Source organism: Carcharodon carcharias, chromosome 2, assembly GCF_017639515.1.
Source record: "Carcharodon carcharias isolate sCarCar2 chromosome 2, sCarCar2.pri, whole genome shotgun sequence".
NCBI lineage: Eukaryota > Metazoa > Chordata > Chondrichthyes > Lamniformes > Lamnidae > Carcharodon > Carcharodon carcharias.
The window spans coordinates 219,052,311-219,076,877 of record NC_054468.1 but is presented as its reverse complement, the minus strand read 5'-3'; the positions used below and the strand labels follow the sequence as shown (position 1 = coordinate 219,076,877).

At 39.7% G+C, this 24,567-nt stretch overlaps 1 protein-coding gene across 12 annotated transcripts in view; it reads left to right on the top strand.

The window, feature by feature from the left end:
- LOC121272269 (centrosomal protein of 170 kDa-like) overlaps positions 1-24,567 on the top strand; it is a 160,017-nt gene that overhangs the window by 82,437 nt on the left and 53,013 nt on the right. For 11 of the 12 annotated variants that reach the window (XM_041178892.1, XM_041178901.1, XM_041178909.1 and 8 more), the window contains one exon: positions 1,062-1,217. The exons of the other annotated variant lie outside the window; for it this stretch is intronic. In XM_041178892.1, the coding sequence (XP_041034826.1) occupies positions 1,062-1,217 (156 nt within the window). The remainder of the gene's footprint in view (positions 1-1,061; positions 1,218-24,567) is intronic. 12 annotated transcript variants of the gene reach the window in all.

Below are 24,567 nucleotides of genomic sequence, written 5' to 3'. Positions count from 1 at the left end.
TACACCATGATTGAGGATTGGGCTGTTCATGAAGCCTCCTTCCCCTTTCTGTTGCTGGATTGTCTACCACTGTTGTTGACAGGATATGGTAAACCTTGTTTTGGTTCTCTGACTGTGGTAGCATATAGATATGTTTTTGTTGTTTAGCATGCAGATAACACTATAAAATCTTCATTATGTCAGTGTCTCAATCTAATATATGTGTGGTACTTTCCTAGCACATCATTGTACATTCTGCATTAAACCAGAGTTAATCTCCTGGCTTAATGATGATGAATGAGGAATATGCTGGAGCATTAATTTATAAACTGTGGTGTATAATTCTGGTGTTTATTGGTCACATGCGAATGTCCAGCTTGGGGTTGCTAGATCTATACCTTTCTAGTCTGACTTAGCACAGTTGTAGTGCCACAAGATATGTTGAAGGATCTTCTCAATATAAAGATGAGATTTTGATTTTGAAGGACTGAAAGGTGGATAGTCCTACCAAAACTTTTGTATTTAGATATATCTGTGATAGTTTGGTAAGGGAACAATCACTAAGGTTATTTTGTTGTGTTGGTTGTCTCAATACCTGCTAATGGCTCAGGTCAGCAGCTGCACCCATCAGATTGATTCTTTCTATTCTGGAGTTGAGGATTTTGAGGTTGATGGATTTGACGTGCTAATGGAAAGGAACATCTCAATTTCCCAAAAGATTGATTATATCACATCCTCTCTTGTCATTAGGAAATTGTAAGTGGTGAGAAATTAGATTATTATTTGAGTGTTGCGGGACACTCTAAATTTTATAATGATGGGAAGCTTTGCACTTAAATTGAATATTCCATTCTTTCCTTTTATTCAGTTGCATTGCTTATATGTAAAAAAGGCACACAAACGCTAACTGTATCCTATTTAATTTTTAATTGGTCTGATTTTAGTAGCATATAGTACTGTGCTGTTTATTTTGTATTTTAAAAACCATTTGGGACAAGGAACAACTTCTCAGCCCTTATTTTTTGATTAGCTTTATTTGTGCAGTTTATGCTTCTAATAAATTTTGCTTATTCTTACAATAGGTATTTGGAGTAGTAGATTCCCCCAATTACTCTGGCTGTGGTATAACAAGGCCAGTCATTGCTGAACAAAAGATCAAGTGGCAGCCAAATTCTACTGAACAAGCAACTGATGCAAGAAATGGAGAACTTAGTAAAGAACTTTTGAATGACTCAGAGGTGAGTCATCTGAAGAAACATTGACAAATTTCTACCATTTTCATGAATACATTTGTCCCAAATATTTCAAACATCAGGAGAATTTTTGAAAATAAGGCGCTGTCCATAAGCACCTTTTATGCCAGTTAAAAGCAAGTCTTGCTGCGTCCCTGAATGCTGAAACTTTATTCAGTAAGCAGCCAGACCATGTAGTCCAGGATGATCCCAGGTTTTATTCCCAATGTGTGTTAAGCAACCATAAAGGAAAAAATTCCACTGCTCTTGCTTGCTATTCACTGACCCGCTAGAGGTGTGTATGTGTAATTAGTGAGTATAGGATTAGACTCAACTGTACCACCAATCTCTGCCTTATCACCACCTCTCTGTCTCTCAAACTACTTATCCAACTTGCAGTATTAGATGAGCAGAAATTTCCTCTTCAGTCTGTCAGCAACTACATTCCCTCATCACCAACTCCCATCCCCCTCCCAGGCAATTGTCTGAAGCTGAAACAACAGTTGGCATACGTAATTTCATATTTAACCCTGCGATGAGCTTCCAACCAGACTTTCAATCAAACGCTAAGCTGATTACTTCCATCTAATATAAAATCACCAAACTCTGCCCCTGCCTCAGCTCATCTGCCAAAACTCTCTTACACTACTTTTGTTATCTCTCGAGCTAACTGTTCCAATGCTTTTCTGGCTGGCCTCCCATTTTCACCCCCACAAATTGAACTTGTCCAAGCCTCTGCTTTTTCTTTTTATTTGTCCATGGAATTTGAGCGTCACTGAAAAGGCCAGCATTTATTAGTTGCCCTTGAGAAGGCTGAGTGAGTTGCAGCCTTCAACTGCTACAGACCACTTGGTATAGGTACACCTACAGCGCTGTTGGGGAGGACATTCCAGGATCTTGACCTAACAACAGTGAAGCAATGGCGAGTTAGTGCCAAGTCAGGATGTTGTGCATCTTTGAGGTGTTTCCATGTGTTTGCTGCCTTTGTTTTAGAGGTTGCTCATTTGGAAGCTGCTGTTGAAGGACCCTTTGAGTTGCTACAGTGCATCTAGTAAATGGTACATACTGCTTCCACTGTACGCCAGTGGTGGAAGAAATGAATATTTAAGGTGGTGGATGAGATGCCGATCAAGCAGACTGCTTTTATTTGGATGGTGTTGAGTTTCTTGAGTGTTGTTGGAGCTGCACTCATCTAGGCAATTGGAGATAGAAACAAAAAATTCTGGAAATACTCAGGTCCAGCTTCACCTGTAGAAAGAGAAACAGAATTAACATTTCAGGTTTTGTCCTTTTGCCATCACACTCTTAAATTGTGCCTTGTAGTTAGTGGATAGATTTTAGGAAGTCAGGAGATGAGTTCCCCACCACAATTGCCATCTTCCAACCTGCTTTTGTAACCACAGTATTTATATGGCTGGTCCAGTTAAGCCTTTGGTCAATGGTAGCGCCCCATCCCCGCCCCTTGCAGGATGTTGATGGTGGTGGATTCAGCGTTAGCAATTCCAGTGAACATTAGGAGGAGGTGGTTAGCTTCTCCTGTTATTGGAGATGACCATTGCCTTGCATTTGTATGGCACAAGTGTTACTTATCACTTATCAGCCCAAGCCTGGATGTTGTCTAGGTCATTCTGCATATGGGCACTGACTGCTTCAGTATCTGAGGAATTGCAAATGGTACTGAACACTCTGTGGACATCCCCACTTCTGAACTTTATGTTGGAGGGAATGTCACTGATGAAACAGGTGAAGATGGTTGGACTTAGACACTTGCCCAAAGAAGTCCTGCAGGGATGCCTTGGGGCTGAGATAATTGACCTGCAACAACAGCCATAAAACACTGTTCAGCCTCAACTTCGGCATTGCATCCACTCCTGGGCACCATACTTTAGAAGGACGTGAAGGCATTAGACAGGGTCCAGAAAAGATTTAGGAGAATGGCTTCAGGGATCCCAGGAACTTCATTTGTAGAAAGATTGGAGAAGTTGGGACTCTTTTCCTTGGAGAAGAGAAGGTTGAGAGGAGATTTGAAAAGGTATTCAAATTCAAAATTTGCCCGAGTAGAGAGGGAGAAACTGTTCCCATTTGTAGAAGGATCGAGAACCAGAGGGCATAGAGTTAAGGTAATTTGCAAAAGAAGCAATTGTGACATGAGAAAAATCAAGTGGTTAGGATCTGGAATGCTCTACTTGAGAGTGTGGTGGAGATGGGGTCAACTGGGGCTTTCAAAGAGGAATTGGATCATTATCTGAAATGAAAACATTTGCAGGGCTACAGGGGAAAAGGCAAAACAAAAACAGAATTACCTGGAAAAACTCAGCAGGTCTGGCAGCATCGGCGGAGAAGAAAAGGGTTGACGTTTCGAGTCCTCATGACCCTTCGACAGAACTAGGTGAATCCAAGGAAGGGGTGAAATATAAGCTGGTTTAACGTGTGTGTGTCGGGGGGGGTAGTTGGGTTGGGTGGGGGGAGAGAAGTGGATGGGGGGTGTGGTTGTAGGGACAAGCAAGCAGTGATAGAAGCAGATCATCAAAAGCTGTCACAGACAACAGAACAAAAGAACACATAGGTGTTGAAGTTGGTGATATATATCTAAACGAATGTGCTAATTAAGAATGGATGGTAGGGCACTCAAGGTATAGCTCTAGTGGGGGTGGGGGAGCATAAAAGATTTAAAAATATTTAAAAATAATGGAAATAGGTGGGAAAAAAAAATCTATATAATTTATTGGAAAAAAACAAAAGGAAGGGGGAAGAAACAGAAAGGGGGTGGGGATGGAGGAGGGAGGTCAAGACCTAAAGTTGTTGAATTCAATATTCAGTCCGGAAGGCTGTAAAGTGCCTAGCCGGAAGATGAGGTGTTGTTCCTCCAGTTTGCATTGGGCTTCACTGGAACAATGCAGCAAGCCAAGGACAGACATGTGGGCAAGAGAGCAGGGTGGAGTGTTGAAATGGCAAGTGACAAGGAGGTTTGGGTCATTCTTGCGGACAGACCGCAGGTGTTCTGCAAAGCGGTCACACAGTTTACGTTTGGCCTCTCCAATGTAGAGGAGACCACAATGTAGAGGAAAAGGCAATGTGGGTAGGTAGTGGCACGAGGCAGATTGCTCCTTCAGAGGGTGAGCACAAACCTGATGGACCCAATTACCACCACCGGTGCTGTAGGGATTCTGTGATCTTTCTTTGTGATAGGTATGACCCAAGCCAGTAGAAAGTTTCCTCAGATTCCCATTGATTTCAATTTTGCTAGTGCTCTTTGATGCCATGTCCTGTCAATTGCTGCCTTGATGTCAAGGGTAGCCACTCTCATCTCCTCTGGTATTCAGCTGTTTTGTTCATGTTTGGACCAATGATGTAATGACCTCTGGAACCTATTGGCCCTGGCAGAACCCAAACTGAGCATCAGTGAGCAGGTATGGCTGAATAAGTGCCACTTGACAGCACACTCAACGACACCTTCCATCACTTTACCAATGATTGAGAGTAGACTGGGGCAGCAATTAAATTTGTACCGCGTTTTGTGGCCAGGGCATACCTGGGGAATTTTCCACATTGTCTGGTACATGCCACTGTTGTAGCTTTACAGGAAGAGCTCTGCAGCACAATTCTTCAGTAAAACACTAAGGTATTGTTAGGGCCCTTAGCCTTCCCTATATCCAGTACCTTCAGCCTGTTCTTGATACCATGTGGACTTAATCAAATTGGTTTAAAACATGACATTTGTAATGCTTGAGATCTCAAGAGGAGGCTAAGATGGCTCATCCACTTGGCATTTGTGGCTGAAAATGTTTGCAAATGCTTCAGCCTTGTCTTCTGCGCTGTTTTGCCTGGCTTCCCCATCATTGAAGATGGGCATGTTTGTAGAGTTTCTTCATCTGGTTAGTTGTTTAAATGTCTACCAACATTCACAACTGAAATGCTGCAGGACTGCAGAGCTTTTATCTGATTTGTTAGTTGTGGGAATACTCAGCTCTGTTTATTGCACGCTGCTTCTGCAGTTTAACATGCCTGTAGTCTTGCATTGTTGCTTCACCAGGCTGGCATCTCATTTTTTAGGTATGCCTGGTGCTGCTTCTGGCATGCTCTCTTGCAATCCTCACTGAACTAAGGTTGATCCTGGCTTTATGGTAATGGTAAACTGAGGGATATGTGGAGCCATAAGATTAAAAATTGTGTTTGAAGACAATTCTGCTGCTGATGGCCCACAGTGCCTCAGGATACCCAGTTTTGAGCTGCTAGATCTGTTCTGAATCTACCCCATTTAGCTCACTACCACACATACGATGAAGGGCGTCTTCTGTGAAGACAGGATTTCTCACAAGGACTGTGTGGTGATCGCTCCTACCAGTTGTCTTGAACAGTTGCCTTTATGGTAGATGGTTCAGTGAGGATGAGGTCAAGTCAATTTTTCCCTGTTGCTTGTTCTCAGCATCTGTCACAGACGCAGTCCGGCAGCTATGTCCTCCAGGATTTGGCCACCTGCTGCTGTATCTTAACTTGCACCATCTCATTGACCTAACACCCTGACATGCTGACCTACATTGGCTCACCAGGCTTGGCCTAAATAGCCAAGTGGTTATGGTACTGGGTTTGTAACCCCAAGATCAAGAGTTCAAATCTCACAATGGCAAACTATGAAACAATGTAATTTCATCTGAAACAGATGGAAACGGGTTTGTACTCGAAAGAGTTACATTGGCTCACCACCCAGCAACACCTTGACTTTAAACTTTTCATTCTTGTTTTCAAATTCCTCTATGGCCTCATCCTCCTACCTCTATAGCCCTACAATCCTCTCAGATATCTGCGCTCCTCCAATTCTGACTACTTGCACATCCCTGATTTTAATTGCTTCATTGGCTGTCATGCCTTCAGCTACCTGGGCCCTAAGCTCTGGAGTTTGATCCCATTTCCCTACCTCTCTTTCCTCCTTTGGGAGGCTCCTTAAAATCCACCTCTTTGATCAATCATTTGGTCATTTGTCCTAATGTTTCCTTATGTGACTGTGTCAAATTGTGTTTGTTAATGCTTCTGTGAAGGACCTTTGGACGTTTTACTTACTGAAGGTGCTATAAAAATGCAAGTTGTTGATGCTTTCCACAGTCAAGCAGTTTGTCAACAGTTACTACTAAAGGCACTAGAGGGCAACCAACACAATGGAACCATACCCTGAAGAGGAGTAAATACCAAGAGGGGAGGAAAGAAAATTTTCAAGGCAGCGCCAAATATGCACTGACTTGACGAAAGCAAATGTTAACCTTGATCAAAGTCTAGACTGCCCTTTCTGATCTGTGTATATGTTTAGAAAAACCTATTCTTTACACGGCTAGTGAAGAAAATGTGAAACATTACGGCATGAAATAGTTGGTCCATATAATCAGGCAAGCATGGGCTAACATATTGGAATGGGTAAAAGATTGGCTAGATAACAGGAAACAGAAGGCATAAATGGCTCACTTTCTGGTTGGCAGACTGTGACAAGTGATGTGCCATAGGGATCAGTGCTGGGGCCTCAACTCTTTACAATTTAAATCAATGTTTTGGATGAGGAGCTTGATGGTATGGTTGCTAAATTTGCTGATGAGGCAAGATAAGTAGGAATGTGAGTTGTGAAGAGGACATGAGGCTACAAAAGAATATAGATAGGTTAGGTGAGTGGGCAAAAATCTGGCAAATGGAATATAATGTGGGAAAATGTGAGGTTGTGCATTTTGACAGGACAGATAAAAAGAGGCACATTATCTAAACGGTGAGAGATTGAAGAGCTCTGATATGCAAAAGGATCTGTGTGTCCTCATGCATGAATCACAAAAGGTTAGTATGCAGGTGCAGCTTGTAGAAGCTAATAGAATGTTTTTGTTTATTGCAAGGGGAATTGAATACAAGACTAGGGAGGTTATGCTTCAGTTCAAGAGGGCATTGGTGAGACAGCATCTGGAGTACTGTGTACAGTATTGGTCGTCTTATTTAAGGAAAGATGTAAATGCGTTGGAAGCAGTTCCGAGAAGGGTTATTGGATTAATACCTGGATTGGGCAGGTTGTTTTATGAGGAAGGGCTGGGCAGACTAGCCTTGTACCCGCTGGAGTTTAGAAGAGTAAGAGGCGACTTGATTGAAGCATGAAAGATCCTGAGTGGACTTGACAGGATGAATGTTGAAAGGATGTTTCCTCTTGTGGGGGAATCTAGAATTAGGGGTCACTGCCTCAAAATAAGGGGTCACCCATTTAGGATAGAGATGCGGAATAACTTTTTGAGGGTTGAATGACTTTGGAATTCTCTTCCTCAAAAGATGGTTGAGGCAGAGCCATTGAATAACTTTAAGGCAGAGGTATGTAAATTCTCCATAAGCAAAGAGGTGAAAGGTTATCAGGGGTAGGCAGGAATGTGAAGTTGAGGTTGAAATCAGATCAGTCATGGTCCTATTGAATGGTGGAGCAGGCTCGAAGGGCTGACTAGCCTACTCCTCATGTGTATGTTCGTAACCCAAGTCTGTTAAGTATAAAAGCAAAATACTGCGGATGCTGTAAATCTGAAACAAAAACAGAAAATGTTGGAAAAACTCAGCAGGTCTAACAGCATCTGTGGAGAGAAAGACAGTTAACGTTTCGAGTCCGTAGGCTGTTAGACCTGCTGAGTTTTTCCAGCATTTTCTGTTTTTGTTCTATTAAGTATACCACCTGTTACCTCTGTTGTAAACAGGAGTATCATTTTGCACATCTGAGAGTTCCAGATAAAAACTGAAATTTTTAGGTCCTATCGGTTGGTGACTTGAGCAGTGTCACAACCACGTAAAAAGGCGTTTTCTTAAAGTGGTTCGTGAGGTAAGAATTTGTGTGTATGTCTGTAACCCCCTTGTAATTTGAGTGGTTCAATTAAAAAAATAACCCAGCGGACAAGTCTTGGTCTCAAACGAGATGAAGATTAGTTTATTGCAAAAACTACTGCTTCAAGTTACTTGGGTAAAAGTGATAAAGTTAAGTAAAGTACAGATTCAAAGTTTAAAATACCGATAAAGTAAAATAAACTTAAAGGGGAGATTTCAAATCGGTCTCTGGGAAATTGTTGCAAGCCCATTGCTTGAATTCCATCTTTTTGAAGTGAAGCAGTTGAAACTCGAGGTTTGCTTTAGCAGCTACAATGGCTTCTGCAGTTGAATAATTGGAGTTTGCCTTTGCAGGTGGACTCAATAAGCAGAACAGGTCCTGGGAGTGAGTGAAGGCTCCTGTTTTCACTTACATCACTGCAGGTGTTTGCTTTTGGTAGCCTGATTTAGGACAGCAGTCCAGTAGTTGTTTCGGGAAACCTTCCTTGGTGTCTCCATGTTGAGAAGCAGTTTCTGTTTCAAGGTGTCTCTCTCATGACGATCAAGATGGTCCTTTCTTTAGGCAGCTTACAGCCTTATGAATCCAAAGATGGCTGTCCCCATACTGATGAATCATGCTTCCATGTTGGATATTGGCCATTCAAACAGCCTTTCTCCCACCTGGGTTTTTAAGCTTTTCATTAAGGTCTTTATCAGATCTTTATTCTGAAAGAAGACCAGCAAGTGGAAGGATCTCATTTACACTTGTGCAACACTCATTGAATAAGGTATTTTGTACCTCTTTGTCCTTTTGTCTATGACATCTTTTGGCTATCTCCACCTATCACTGGCCCGCTATCCAGCTCTACCTGTCCCACCCCCCCTTAAACCAGCTTATATTTCACGTCTTTTCTATTTTTACTTAGTTCTGTTGAAGAGTCATACACCTCGAAACATTAACTGTGTTCCTCTCTGCAGATGCTGCCAGACCTGCTGAGTTTTTCCAGGTATTTTTATTTTTGTTTTGGATTTCCAGCATCTGCAGTTTTTTGCTTTTATCTTAAGGTATTTTGTGATTCTTCTTGAGATAAGCAGTTTGATAAGGTTTTAGAACCAACACAGGTGCCAAGTTGTCTGTCCATACATCCCTTTGTTTTTTAAAAGTTTTTTTTTAGTGAGCATGTACTTTTCAAACAGTTGTCCTTAAAAATCCTATAATGTCATAACTACACATTTATAACAGGCAGTCATGACTACCCTGCTCACTGACGCTCAAGTTTGGTCTCCGCCAGGATCACTCAGCTCCTGATCTCATTACAGCCTTTGTTCAAACATGGACAAAAGAGCTGAACTCGAGGTGAGGTGAGAGTGACTGCCCTTGAGATCAAGGCAGCATTTGACAGAGCGTTGCATCAATGAGCTCTAGAAAAACTGGAGTCAGTGAGAATCGGGGAAAACTCTGCTGGTTGGAGTCATACCTAGCACAAAAGAAGATGGTTGTGGTTGTTGGAGGTCAATCATTTCAGTACCAGGACATTGCTGTAAGAGTTCCTCAGGGTAGTGTCCTAGGCCCAACCATCTTCAACTGCTTCATCAATGACTTTCCTTCCATCATAAGGTCCGAAGAGGGGATGTCGCTGATGATTGCACAATGTTCAGCACCATTTATGGCTCCCTCAGATACTGAAACAGTTCATGTCCAAATGTAGCAAGACTTGGACAATATCTAGGCTTGGGCTGACAAGTGGCAAGTATCATTCACGCCGCACAAGTGCCAGACAATTACCATCTCCAATAAGAGAGAATCTAACCATCGCCCCTTGAAATTCAATAGCATTACCATCGCTGAGCTCCCCCACTATCAACATCCTGAGGGTTACCATTGACCAGAAACTGAACTGGACGATCCATATACATACTGTGGCTACAAGAGCAGGTCAGAGGTTAGGAGTCCTGTGACAAGTAACTCACCACCTGACTCCCCAAAGCCTGTCCACCATCTACAAGGCAAAGTCAGGAGTTTGATGGAATACTCTCCACTTGCCTGGATGAATGCAGCTCCAACAACACTCAAGAAGCTCAACACCATCCAGGACAAAGTAGCCTGCTTGGCACCCCATCCAAATATTCACTCCCTCCACCACCAATGAACAGTGGCAGCAGTGTGCACCATCTACAAGATGCACTACAGGAACTCACCAAGGCTCCTTAGGCAGCACCTTCCAAACCCATGACCGCTACCGTCTAGAAGGACAAAGGCAGCAAATTCACGGGAACACATCCACCTGGAAGTTCCCCTCCTAGCCCCACACTATCCTGACTTAGAAAAAAACGCTGTTCCATCACTGTCACTGGGTCAAAATCCTGTAACTCCCTCCCTGACTGCACTGTGGGTGTACGTACACCATAGGGACTGCAGCAGTTCAAGAAAGCAGCTCACCACCATCTTCTCAAGGGCAATTAGGGATGTGCAATAAATGCTGGCCTGGCCAGTGACACCCACACCCCATTAATGAATTTGGAAAAAAAATTAATTGCAAAAAGTGCCAATCACTGGTACAAGAGCAAAATTGAAACAAATAGTTTAGATGCACTTAAGAGGCAACTAGACCAGCATTTGAGGGAGAAGGGAATAGATGGTTATGATGGTAGGTTTAGAGGAGGATTGAGTGGAGCATAAACATTGGCATGGACTGGTTGGGTTGAATAACCTGTTTCTGTGCTTTATTTTCTGAGTAATCCAACGTAAAATACTGCAGTTGCTGGAAATCTGAGTTCTGCTGAAAGGTCATTGACCTGAAATGTTAACTCTGTTTCTCTCGCCACACATATTGCTAGATGTGCTGGGTATTTTCAGCACTTTGTTTTGTGTCAGTCTTTGGTGTCAAGCAATGCTTATGTCCCTGTATGTATATATATATATAAAAATAGCCACAACAGATACCACAGATCATTCTGGCTTCCACTATGTTCTGCTTCTACGACAAATAATCATTACTTAAGGAACTAACTGAATTGCTAGCTATATTATTGTGAGGCAGACAAATTTACAGATATAGAGCTAAATCCTTCAGATGACCTGAGTTAATGGTTTTGTGAAAGTACATATACTAAATCTTTGCCTTAAAAAATTGCATTTACATAACTTCTTTCATGACTGCAGAATGTCCCAAAATGCTTTCTTTTTGAAATGTAGTCACTGTTGTAATGTAGCAACCAATCTGCACACAGCAAACTCCCACAAACAGCAATGTGTTAATGGTCAGATAATCTGATTTTAGTGATGTTGATTTGAGGGGTAGATGTTGGCTGGGAAACCAGGGATAGCTCCTTGCTCTTCGATATAGTGCCATGGAATATTTTACATCCATCTGAGAGCCTTCTGTCAGCCTTAGCTGAGTGTTGGCAATCCTGCTCAGATGCAAGTGTGCTAACACTAGTTGGATGTCTTTCTGAAGGTTTTATCATGTGACATTGCCCACAGTTTGCAAATGCAGTTTGGATGCTTGTCGTTGGCTGACTTTCCTCCCCAGAACTTAAAAAAAAAAATCTGTATTTACTCACTGGCAGAGATGAAATTACTCACTTGGTATTGGAAAGTTTCCAGAAAACCACTGAATGGTTCTCCAGCGTCCACAAGAATTGTTTTTTTCTGTTTCTCCACCCTTAGAGGTGCACTCTCTGATATCTCCAGTGCCCTGGGAAGTGCAGTCTCTGATATCGTCAATGCCTGCTGTCTAATTCTTGACTTAATAGTTAGCTGGATGGTCAAACTGAATTAGCTGCAATGGGTCGATTATTATGGTGTTGACTTGGAGGGTGGCTAAAGGATACTTTGACAATTCTTTTATCAGTCAGTTAATGTTGTTGCCGCTGTTGAGATGCACTGCTCTGCTGACATTTTTTTCAAAAAACTTGATGCAATCTCAAAAAGTTGCTGCTTACACGAAAGGTGTGCATTTTCACTGGATCATTTTCAACTCATTGACCAAGGCCAGAGTGCTTCTTGAGAACATTTCCCCAGAGCAGAACTGGGGGGAAAAGAGCAGGGGAATGGGACTAATTTGATAGTTCTTTTGAAGAATCATCACTGACATGGTTGAATGTCTTTCTGTGCCGAGTGATTTTAGTACATTGGTACCAAAGCATTCTTAATTTGCTACATTTATCTTAGTTTCTCTATAACGATTGGACTATAGGGTGAGGTGGTTGTGTAATACTCCTTGCCATTTGTTTCAGGTCCTATTTTGTAAATTTTATGCATTTAATTTATTTGTCACATCTAATTAGTAAAGATAACATTCAATAATTATAACTTAATTAACACTTTTAAGTAAGCTGTCAACTTGTTTTATGGAAATAATTTTACTTAGCTGAAGTAATGACATTTTCTTCAAAAGCAGCACTGACACGGAAACAAATAGTCATGCATCCCAAGCAATGATAGGTCAGCAGTGAAGCTAGTGATGTTATACTATATGAAAATCTTATATCTAACACATGCCCAGAGGTTGAGGAAATGCCTGTCACGCATGCAAAATTCATGTCACTTGTGCAAAGTTCTGCAGGTATGACAAATACTCATACTTTTCTCCCTTCTCTACCCTTTTTGAAAGTATTACACACAGCTGCATTTAATTCTAACCCTGGACCAACTGCATTCCACATCTCCAATTTTGTTCATTGTATTCTGTGCATTAATGTACATGCATTTTACTCTGGATACCCCTGGTTTGGCAGCCTTTCCTTTTTATATTTCCCTGGGTATTTTTTTTTCTGACTGTCTTGTCATGTTTAATTTCTTCAACCTTTCTACTTGTGTATTCACATTTTATTTTTCTTCTCAAGCTATCAACTCAACTGTTTTGACCTCTCTTCACATCTCAAGTTAATCTCCTTGCAAGAATCTTGGTCCTAGTTCTATTCACCACAATTCTGTGCTATGGTACAACTGAGATCAATGCTCCAGGAATCAGAACTCTCCTATCCACACTGCAAGCCATACGTTTATTTATCTTTCTAATCTGGCAGTTCCCATAATGGCCAGCATGTCGCACTACTTTTATCTCTTACTTAATATACCTCCACACCCCAGGAAATTTCCTCTCTGAACTTAAAACCTGTTCTCCCATAAGCCATTGGTTTTGACATAACATCTTCCAGCTAATTCCCCAAGAGTTTATGGACCTGTGCTCCGTTATGTCTTCTTAACCCTGGCACCCAGGAAGCAACACACTATTTGAACTCTGCTTTATATTTACAAACTCTGCTATTGCACTCTTGCTCCTGCTGTTGAGTATCTATTTTTCTATCTACTTGTGTAAGTGCACACCACAGTGCTGTGATTTTCCTTGTGATTGCTCTGCAGAGCTGCTGTTCTTATATGTATTCAGAACTGTATACTGATTGGGAGTTTTCAGACTGTATTAGTTTCGTCAGCTGCCTCTATCTGCCTTTCTCAATCTCTCTCTCTCTCTTGCTGGAAGATGTTCACCCACTTGTCTCACTGTTCTTCTCTAGTTCTTTTTAAGTATGTACGGTTTTAAAAGTTACTATTGAATTTGTTGCCATAATCCTATCAGGAAGTGCATTCCCAATTATAATTCATTGTGTAAAAATAAATTGGGTTTTTTTTTGTCAATATCTTAAACCTGTGTCCTCTGGTCAGTGGAAACAGTTTCTTATTTACTCTGTTAGACCTCCAAGAATTGCAAATTAACTTGGACGAGTACATTACATACAATACAATTAGGAATAGTCTTGTGGGTTCTACTTTCGCTTTTTAGCTCTTTCTTATTTCTGCCAATTTCCGAACTCCTCTTTCCTTGAAGCTATTGATTTCTTGATAAGTTCTTCTAGGAGCTTCTGTTAATGCTTTAATTTGAGAAGACATCCAGTGTCTGCAGGTTTTACAAGCTTTAAGCATCACAGTCAAGCCCAATCCTATCCATAAACACACAGCGAAATCTTTGGCAATTAGAGACGAGAATAGTGACTTTTTCCTCCTTCCCTCACCCAATGGTACGGAGGTCTGAATTTGAAGTTTCTGTTGTCCTTACACCATCCAGGCCGAGACCAGGGTTGGAACCTAAGGCCTTGGGGCAACATTCAATTAAAAAAAAAAAATACCCACTACATCTCATGTTCTTTATCTTGGCTGTACTGTTAGTTTTACTGTGACTCCTGTTAGCAGCTGGCTCTACAACACTAATGCCAAATTTTGAGATCATAACTTTCAAATAGAATAGAGGTATAACTCACTAACCACTCTTGTTCATGACATCCTTTCAAATTTGCACTATTTATAACAGGAAGCTGAAATTATTTTTATCAAAGGCCAGAGAATGTTATGAATGCTTTGACTTAAGGCATATTCACATTTCTTTGGCTTTGATCATCATAGACCTTTCTAACTTTATCATGTTGTACAGAGCAAATAGAATCCATAAAAATGGTTTAGTGAGGAACATTGCTCAGCAAGTTCTTTTTTAACCTTGCAAATTCCAAAGATTGCTTTAGATGATTTTCTTTATCCATTTATGATGTATGTGTAGACAATGCAGTCTGCAGCCACATTATTAAAAATGTGGAATACTGTTTTCATGTATGGTGTAACATAGTTGTAAACTGAAGTCCATGTACCATTTGGATTAGTAGCAGCCCTTGCCCAGTAGTGTTTTTGCTGCTGATGGTTAATTTACTTTTCCAATTGTGAGCAGCATTCCATGTAAACATACTAGTCTCTTTATTCAAACTTCTATTACATGCCTACCTGCCCATGTGCTAGAGGTTGCTCAACCTTGCGTAGCTCATTGCAAAGATGGCTAATATTTCTTTTGTTTGTAATTCCTCCTTTCTAAATTCATATTTATAGACATTCAAAGTCATGGGTTCTAATAAAAGGACATCAACCAGAAATGTTAATCCTAGTTTCTTCACTCCACAGATGCTGTCTGACCTTGTTGACTGTTAACATTTTCTGCTTTTATATAATGTTGTAGTGCAGTTCTTTATTAGTGCATGTTGTGCAAGTGCCCTCTTGTGGAGTTAATAAGACACCTTCTGTTGACTTTCATCTGTGCACTGAGTTTCAAAAGAAAAAAAAATGGATTTATTAAACTGTTATGTCTCAATTACAAAAAATCACGAATAATGGAAGTATATCTGGATATTTTTAATATTTAGTACTCTCTCATTCCCATCAATGCAAACTGTATACTTTACCTCCTTCAGTTCCCTATTTCCCTATATTACAAAAAGGAGCTAATCTAAATCAATCCGTTTTCTTTGCTGAGAAGACCCATTGTTTCAGGCTTCCACTTGCACCTGAAACTTTCTCAAGGTCTGAAGCTCAACAGAGAATAACAAAGCTCCATTCTACCACTATGTGTTATGGGCACTGGTATACTGCACCACATCCACTTGTTTCATCTCACTACATATTTCTCGCAATACAAAGAACAGCCAGTGCTGGAAGCTATCTGGAAACTACTTGTGTCACAAGGTTCGTCCCAAGCTTTCAAGGATGGCATGTTATAATCCCAGGAGGTGTTAGTTGTTTTTTTTTTCATCATCCACAAGTTAGCCATCAGACTGCACTTCACATTTAAAAGTTCAAAAAAGCACAAGATTTACAGATTGGAGAGATACTCACCTGTAGAACACTACACACTAAAGTTTACTGCCCATGGTATTTATGCTCTGCAAGCAAGCCAGCTAGGAATTTTGTGTTTTCTTGTTGACCTTGAGATCCATTTTCTTGAGATCCATTTTAAACAGTGCTAGTGGGAATTGAGAAATCCTGGAAGTTTCAATAGACACCTGCAGAACCTTAAAAACTATCTTGGAAAATGGTTCCAGATGGTCATTAAAAGTAAACAGTACCTCATCTTTGAAACAATTAGGGTTTCCATTGAGGTTGAAAGGTCCTTTCTACCCCTCAGTTCAAAGTGATATAGAAATAAGACTGCTTTTGTTAATGGTACTCCTAATGCAAAGCTTAGTGTAAGCAATCTGCATTAGATTAAAATTGGGCAGAAACAGATCATTACATTAAAAGGTGTGTTGTACTGTACTTTTGAGACTAATCTAATTGTTGAACTAGAAGCTGTCACTGCCCCGTCAACCTCTCTTCACCCCTGAGATTTGTGCTAAAGTTGAATAGTCGAATTATTTTGTGGTGTTTCAGCTGACGATTCCAGAAGATCTCTAGTTGCTTTGTAAATGTAATAATCAGATGCATGCATTCTTTGATTCAAGGAATAAATCTGCCTCTGACAAAAAATAATTTACGATATAGGTTATAGCCATTCACAAAGGATAAATAGGCTGAGTTCCCTTCCTTGAAAAGAGAAGGCTGAGGAGCGACCTCATAAAGATCTTTAAAATTCTGAAAGATTTTGATAGGGTAGACACAGAGTGGGTGTTTCCACTTGTGGGTAAGAGTGAAACGAGAGGCCATCAATATAAGATAGTCACGGTGAAATCAAACAGGGAATTCATAAGAAACTACTTTACCCAGAAAGTGGTGAGGATGTGGAACTTGCTATCACTGTGTTATTTATTTATTTATCCTTTCATGAGATGTGAGCGTTGCTGGCTAGGCCAGCATTTATTGCAATCCCTAATTGCTCTTGTGAAGGTGATGGTGAGCCGTTGCCTTGAACTGCTCCAGTACATGTGGTGTAGGTACACTGTCAGTGCTGTTAGGAAGGAAGTTCCAGGAATTATTCACAAGGGCTCTTAGGGGTGGGCAGTGAATGCTGGCCTAGCCACATCCCATGGAAAAAATAAGTAGTTGAAGCAAATAGTATAGATGCATTTGAGGGGAAGCTACATAAGCACATGAGGAAGAAGGGAATAGAAATCTACGCTGAGCATTAGATGAGAAATAATGGGAAGAGTCTTAAGTGGAGCATAAATGCCAGCTTGGACTTGTTGGACCACGTGGCCTGCTTCTATGCTATATATTCTATCTTACAAGAATGCTCAGTTAGGGTAAGTACTTCAGGTTTGAAGCATGTATTTGTATTCCAAAACAATGAAAATTGTGATTCAATTCAAATTTATGGTTAATTTATGTTTTAAGTGTCATTCTGCAAGATCCTTTGTACATTGTTTAAACCTAATTTGATTTCAATTACCATTTTAATCTCCTACTACTTGGGCAATCTAAGAATAGAAGAACTATAGACTCTCTAACATAGAACATAGCTTGGGAGAGAAGTGTTTACTTAGATTAACATATTAGCATTATTGTATACAGTTTTTTGGCATGAGTTCTTGAGCAGCTGATATGAGCTGTGAGATAATTAGTTGCTTAGTAGTAGAGAACTTGAACATTGTTGAGAACAGAGACACGTTGCCAAAGCTTTAGGTCTTGCACTTACCAGGACAAATATGCCAAGACTGCCAAAGTTCAAACAGTCATAGCAACTTGCACCATAAGAGAAAGGGTTACTGATTCAACTTTGGCCGTAGCATTGACATGGAGAAAGCAACGGGGAACAAGCCTGAGTGCGTTAATAGCTGCACTAACAACCCCAATTTAAGATAATTAGTCAAGCTTGTAACGTGGCTCGTTTACGCTTGCTAGAAGAAACATACATTTATAAACCGGGATCTGTTCTCTGTAATAAAGGAATACATTTAAGCCTCACATCTTTTTTGAATTAGCCGGGAGTCTATACTTGCCTGTTACTTTCTCCATGACAATGCCTCGGACAATCAGAGTGGACTTGCCAACCAAGCAGCACCCTTTTCTCTTCCCGTAGTATAGTCCAGAGGTCTACACCACAGAAAAAGGCCCTTCAACCCATCGAGTCTGTACTGGTCAAACAAGGGCCTAACTATTCTAATCCCATTTTCTAGCACTAGGCCCATAGCCTTGTATGCCATGACATCACAAGTGCACATCCAAATTCTTCTTAAATGTTGAGGGTTTCTGCCTTTACCACCCTTCAGGCAGTGAGTTCCAGATTCCCATCCCCCTCTGGGTGAAAAAAATCTTCATCACATCCCCTCTAAACCTCCCGCCCCATACCTTAAATCTATGACCCTTGATTACAGATCCTTCCACCAAGGGGAAAAGTTCCTTCTTGTCTACACTAACTATGCCCCTCATAATTTTATACACCTCAATCATGTCCCCCCTCAATTTCCTCTGCTCCAAGGAAAATAACCCCAGTCTATCCAATCTCTCCTCATAACTAAAACTTTCCAGCCCAGGCAACATCCTGGTAAATCTCCTCTGCACTCTAGTACAATCGCATCCTTCCTATAATGCGGATTCCAGAACTATACGCAATACTCTAGCAGTGGCTTAACCAGCGTTTTATACAATTCCAGCATAATCTCCCTGCTTTTATATTCTATGCCTCAGCAAATAACGGCAAGTATCCCATATGCCTTCTTAACCACCTTATCTACTTGTCCTGCTGCCTTAAGGGACTGGTGGACATGCGCACTATAGATTATGATCTTTTGAAGTTTTGGCATTTTTGCATTTGTCCTGATGAGTGCAAGGTGAAGAGCTTCAACAACATTTCTCTGAGCAATATTAGATAAACATTAATAGTGTTTATTCTGAATGTAAGTACAATCTCACCATACCACTCTGGCTTATCAGTGTAAAAGCTACCTTTGTTACCAAATCAGATGTTTTCTCAGTTTTGATTCTTAATCTTATTGTATGGTATGGTACTTCCCAACAGAGGGCACTGTGAGCTTTAGAAAGATATGAATAAACAAATTTATTGGCAAATTTGCAGGATTATCAGGAATCAATTGTGCATGTGTAATCAAGATCCAATTTCTAATGTTGATTTGAGATATATTTTTGACAAAGAACTTAAACGTACATTTTTCAAGTTTTACTTTAAATATATACTTTTTCCACTTTTGCCAAATATTGCTTGCACATCCTGAAAATCAGACCTCAAATCAATATTTTCAACGTTTCTTATTGATCTACATTATTGACTCCTATAGTTTTATTTTGAAATGACAATACATTTTCAATTTCAATTACCAACTAATGAGAAGTAAAATATTGATGAATTAACATTTTATCAATTGGTAACTAGATAGAATTTTTTAAAATGGAATAGTGATTTCCCCAGTGGAGTTGTAGATCCATTTCATTCATGGAGAGGATGTAAACCATATGCTTTTTTCTCTCAGTTCTCTGTTTTATTATGCACTCATGTATCTCTAAAATGCTTCAGTTGTGGTTATGATGACCACCAACATTTCATGACCGTTAACTAAGAATGTTGATTATGGAAAGTGCCTTTAACGTCATGTTTAAGGTTACTACTAGTAAAGATGTCAAGGATGGTGGGAGCAGACTTGGTTATAATGGGACCATGTCATCAATGCTGTTAGATAATGAATTCCAGTAACTTGACCCAATAATGATGAAATTGGTAATGTTCCTACCTAAGTCAAAACAGCATCTGAATTGGAGGTAATATGCAATGACATTGCTACTTTTGTCTGTTTGAGGTTGTAAGAGGAGGAAGTGCTATCATAGCAAAATTTAGTGAATTTTTGGTGTGCCCTGTTATGTATGCTATCGTCAGTGCATGTGTGATGAAGTGATGGATATTGAGTCCAAGGGTCATCCGTCAAATTAAGTACTGTGCCCTGAATGGTATGGAGCTTCTTGAATGATGCTGCTGATGTATCCAGGTAATTGATGAGTATTTCATCACTGCCTTGAACTGAGCCTGATAAATGGTGAAGAGTCAGAAAATGAGCCACCTGGTTGCAGAGTACCTAGCCTCTGCCCTGCTTTTGTAGCCATGGTGTTAATATATCTCAGTGGTCCTTCAGGTTTTGATGATGGGGTTTTAGTGATGGTGATGCTGTTGACGGACGTGAGATGGTTGGATTTTTCCCTTGTTCAAGATGGTTATTATCTGGCACTTGTGTGGCACAAATATTACCAACCCATTTTACCAACCAGAGTAAATTTAAATCAGGTTCTTGTAACTTGAAAAGCATTGCTGACTACTCATGCTACATTTGTTTTCATATGCTGCTGTTAGATCCTTATTTGTAGCTTTTCTACTTGTTTTCCACATAATTGATCTTTTTGTCCCCTACCCCTCAGCTTGTGGTTTATTGCATGTAAATTAGAAATTTGATCCAGTACCCTGTAAATATTTGCTTACTAGTTGTGACGCGATTGTTGTATGGTGGATAGAAGAATTTTGTGCATCTCCTGTGGTGTTGCTCAATGGTTACCCTGGTTGCTGGAGCATGATTGTGACATTTTAGTGTTCACCTGGTGTGTATCTTTGAGGCTAAACTAGCAGGCTGTCAGAATGTAGATAATTGTAGATACTAGTGAATTCCTCAGATCAATTAGAAGGCAAAAAGCTACAGAGTTTCAGGTTCTCGGTTCTCTGCACTGTTTTCATTCAATTTTAAATATAAGAATTAATTTGCATCTGAGACAAAATGCAATGGACTCAAAACATGGGGTGATGGATATCATATCCACAGTTATCAATGATCAATATAATTAAAGTAAATAAAGCCCACAGATGTTTACAATTTTATGAAGTATTCCCCATTTCTTGCAGTTGATACTGAATTCATAACCATTTTGGTTCATTCTGGAGAAGGTGGTGCTGCAGGAATTTAAATGTGGCTGTTGCTTGATAGGAATCCTCTTCACCATGCATCATTCAGTTAGAAGATATACTTTCAATAAATTAGATATTCATTTGCCTACAGCTAATACTGTTTGTGACCTTTTGTGAAGATTACAAATTGCTTTTTCATAAAGCATGAATATTGGAAATTGGAATGCCTGCTAATGACACACACTGAATACTTTTCTATTGAGCTAAACGGAATCATTTCCCATCACAAAATATTATCTTCGAGCAGCGACAGTGACCAAGTTCTTTTACCAGGCTATTACCATATGAAGGTCAACATTTGCATTCCTAATTGTTTGTTAGAAATTGTTTTGCCAAAAGATATATTGCACCTAAAGCAAACCCCTCCATTTATATAATAAAAATAAAATACTCTAGATGTTGGAAATCTTTTTAAAAAAAGCAAAAAGTGCTAGAAAAACTCAGCCGCTCTGGTAGCATCTGTGGAGAAAGAAACAAAGTTGATGTTTTGGGTCAAGTATGATTGTTCTTCAAAATTGCATTTCACCTGCATTTGCTATGCTGAACTAACTTCTGTATCCAATTGAAAGGTTCATGCAAACGTAAAAGTATATAACTCCGATTTAAGTAGATGAGTTTGATTCTTTAGATTTTTTTTCTGATAAATGGAATGGTGGGTAATAGATCTAATGGATACTTTAAGTACTCTGTTATACACCATGGGAATTGGCTAAAGTGTATTAGGTAGATTTGTGTGGCAGATATCAAAGAATGAGTGATTAGTTTAATAAAAGGCAGTCTCTAGAGGACTTTTGGATGTATTTCACTGCCTACTCCATGAAGTCTTTAGTTTTACAGCATTCTACTTTTTAAATGATCAAAAATACATTTTATTTTAGGACTAATGCTTGAAAATTGATTGAAAGTTCAACAAGTAAACTTTTCTCGGTAGACAAGAATGAAACTGCAAGCAAAGATACTATACGCTTATTCATTTTTAAATAATTTATATAGACAAACTAAAATTCAATTTTGATATCTATTCCTTCTGCCTACTTCCCCATCTGCCATTCATCCTATTCTTCTCTGGATGGTCTTGATGTGGCAGTGGTGAAGCTGCTGAAAGTTAGGGTTAGATTGTTGGACTTTTCTTGTTGAAGACAAGTATCTGGCATTTACTTGGCACAAATGTTACCTGCCATTGTTGGCTCAAACCTGGATGATCTCTGGTTGTCCAACAGTCTGGCATAGGCTGTTTCATTATTAGAGGCGTTGTGAATAAAGCTAAATGGTGTGGAATCAGTGAAGAGTGCTACTGCTGACCTTATGATCAAGAGAGGGTCATTGACGTAGCAGCTGAAGATGGTCAGGCCATGGATGATATCCTGAGGAGCATCTATGTTGCTAATAAATTATTGAAGGGGGGCTCAAAATAAATAATATATTTTTCTGTCTAATTAGATTTAATTTTTGGAAAAGCTTACTGCTGCTTTATCTATTTTTCTTTGCTTTAATGCAATAACACAATTATAGTTATAGGTACCTGAAATTTTGTCTAAGGGTAGAAATAATGTACTAAATGTAATTTGAAAATGAGTACACATGTTTCACTTATGTTTATTTTATAAGCACTATTAGTTTTAACTTGAACTGTTGGATCACTGCAGGAGACTTTAAAAAAAAGTCAAACAAGAAGTACCTAAATCAATTTGCATGATAGTAACCAATAAGTAAATCAAATGACTTTTGGTGCAACATGATGTCCCAGTTTAAGGATCTGCAATTAGTTTGGGTGAAGAATTGTTCTTTTGACTATTGGAGGGAACCATTACAAAGCAAACTTTGTCAGTTCCCATTAAAGAACAGCAATCACTATCATAAATGGGCATTAATTTTTAGACCCAATTACGAATTCTTAATTCATTTCAACATGACTAATTGCTATTTCATTTTTTAACCTGACAAATGATGCGTTTACTTAATGAAGTCTGAAAACAAATGACAGCTGGCAGTTTGGATGCAGAGACTGTGATAGTTTTGCAAAACTATCAGTGGGTGGTTTTGCTCCTAAAAATCTGGGTCGTCGAAAGTAAGCAACCATTTTGAGTGACATCACTGAAGCACAGTCTAGATCAGAATAAGTTGCTGAATTGCTATATTTTCTTCACAATGTTCTGGACCGTTTTGCAAATTGATATGTGCTATAAAAGAAAACTGAGATAAAATAGAAACCTACAGAGAAAACTGACCATTGAAGTTTCCAGATTTGTCTAAAAGCACAACCGGTTCACTAATGTCTGCAGAGAAGAGCAGATGCTACCCCCTTAGTCTGCCAACATATAAACACTCATCCACATTGTGTGGTTAACTCTTACTGTTCTCTGAAGTAATCTAGCAAGACAGTCAATTGTACAATCAATTACTGCTCCCGAGAAAAGTCAAAACATATCCTTCAGGCAACTAGAGATGGCCAATAAATGTGGCCTTGCCAGCTTTGCTATAACCCAATAACAATTTTTTTTTAAATTTGATGTTTTGTTCATTTTTTGTATGTGATGAATGAGAAAGTTAATTATCACCAAGCAAATTATTGCATCAGGAAGGAAGAATCTGTAACTTTTCAAAATGTTCTCAGGTTCAGCGTTTCTCTCTTTTGCAATTGACTGAGGCTGAACCAGATGGTCAGCAATCTTGATGTCATACCTGACCCAGAGATGCGCTTCCAGCCAAATAACCATGTTATCACCTAAGGATGTTGATTTCCACCTTGGTAACATCGTCCAACTCTGCCCCTGCCCCATTTCATCTGCTGTAACTCTCATCTATGTCTTTGCTATCTCTAGCCTCGACTATTTCCATGCATTCCATTGACTTTGAATTATTTTGTGATTAGCTAGTCTTGTAGTTCAGCATGCCATTTACTTAATTTCCTGGGGTTTGCAGATGGGGGGAAAAGAAATGGCCATTAGCTAAGAACTGCATTCAAGGGCCAGTTGTTCTGTGAATCAAGACCTAGGAGTCTGCCATGATGAACAAACCATTTTTTGAAATGGTTGATCAGGCCTAGTATGTGATATTTTAAGGAGTTAAATGGCAGTCCCTTTCACCTACTGTTTTGGCTGCTGTCGTAAGTTTTCTGGGTATCCCAGTGCTGTCTAATGATAACGACTTCGGTTCAACATGTGCAGCTGCCAGGTGAGGAACAGGTCGGCTCAGCTATGCTTTTATTTTCCTTACCCAGCCAACACCTTTCATGGTCAAATGGCCATTGTCAAGGCTCACTCTTAGGAACATAGGAATTAGGAGCAGGAGTGGGCCACTTGGCCCCTTGAACCTACCCAGCAATTCATGACTAAGCTGATTTTAACCTCAACTCCACATTCCGGCCTACCCTTGGTAAACTTTCACTCCCTTGCTTATCAAGAATCTATCTACCTCTACCTTAAAAATATTCAGACTCTGCCTTTTAAGGAAGAGAGTTCCAAAGATCCACGACCCTGAAGAGAAAAAGATTTCTCCTCGTCTGTCTTAAACAGGCAGCCCCTTATTTTTAAATAGTGACCCCTAGAGGAAAGACCCTTTCCACATCCACCCTGTCAAGACTCCACAGTATTTTATATCTCAAATAATGACAACTTGATGGTTATCAAGATGTTGTCAGTAACTATTGCAAAAAGAATCCATATAATTAATGAACAAGAACTGAGGAGAAAATGTAATAACCTGTTTTGAGGACTGTGATGTTTTGGTGGATACTAAGTTCTGAGCAACCTTTAATTTTGGCCTTTAGAGATTTTAAGTGAAGGTTGTGTCTTATGGTGTCTCTTATGAAGCGTTTCTACTGAAAATTGACCATGTGCCATTACAAAGTGATAAGCATTGAAGAATAATTTCAGAAAGGCTTACCCTGAATTGAAATATTG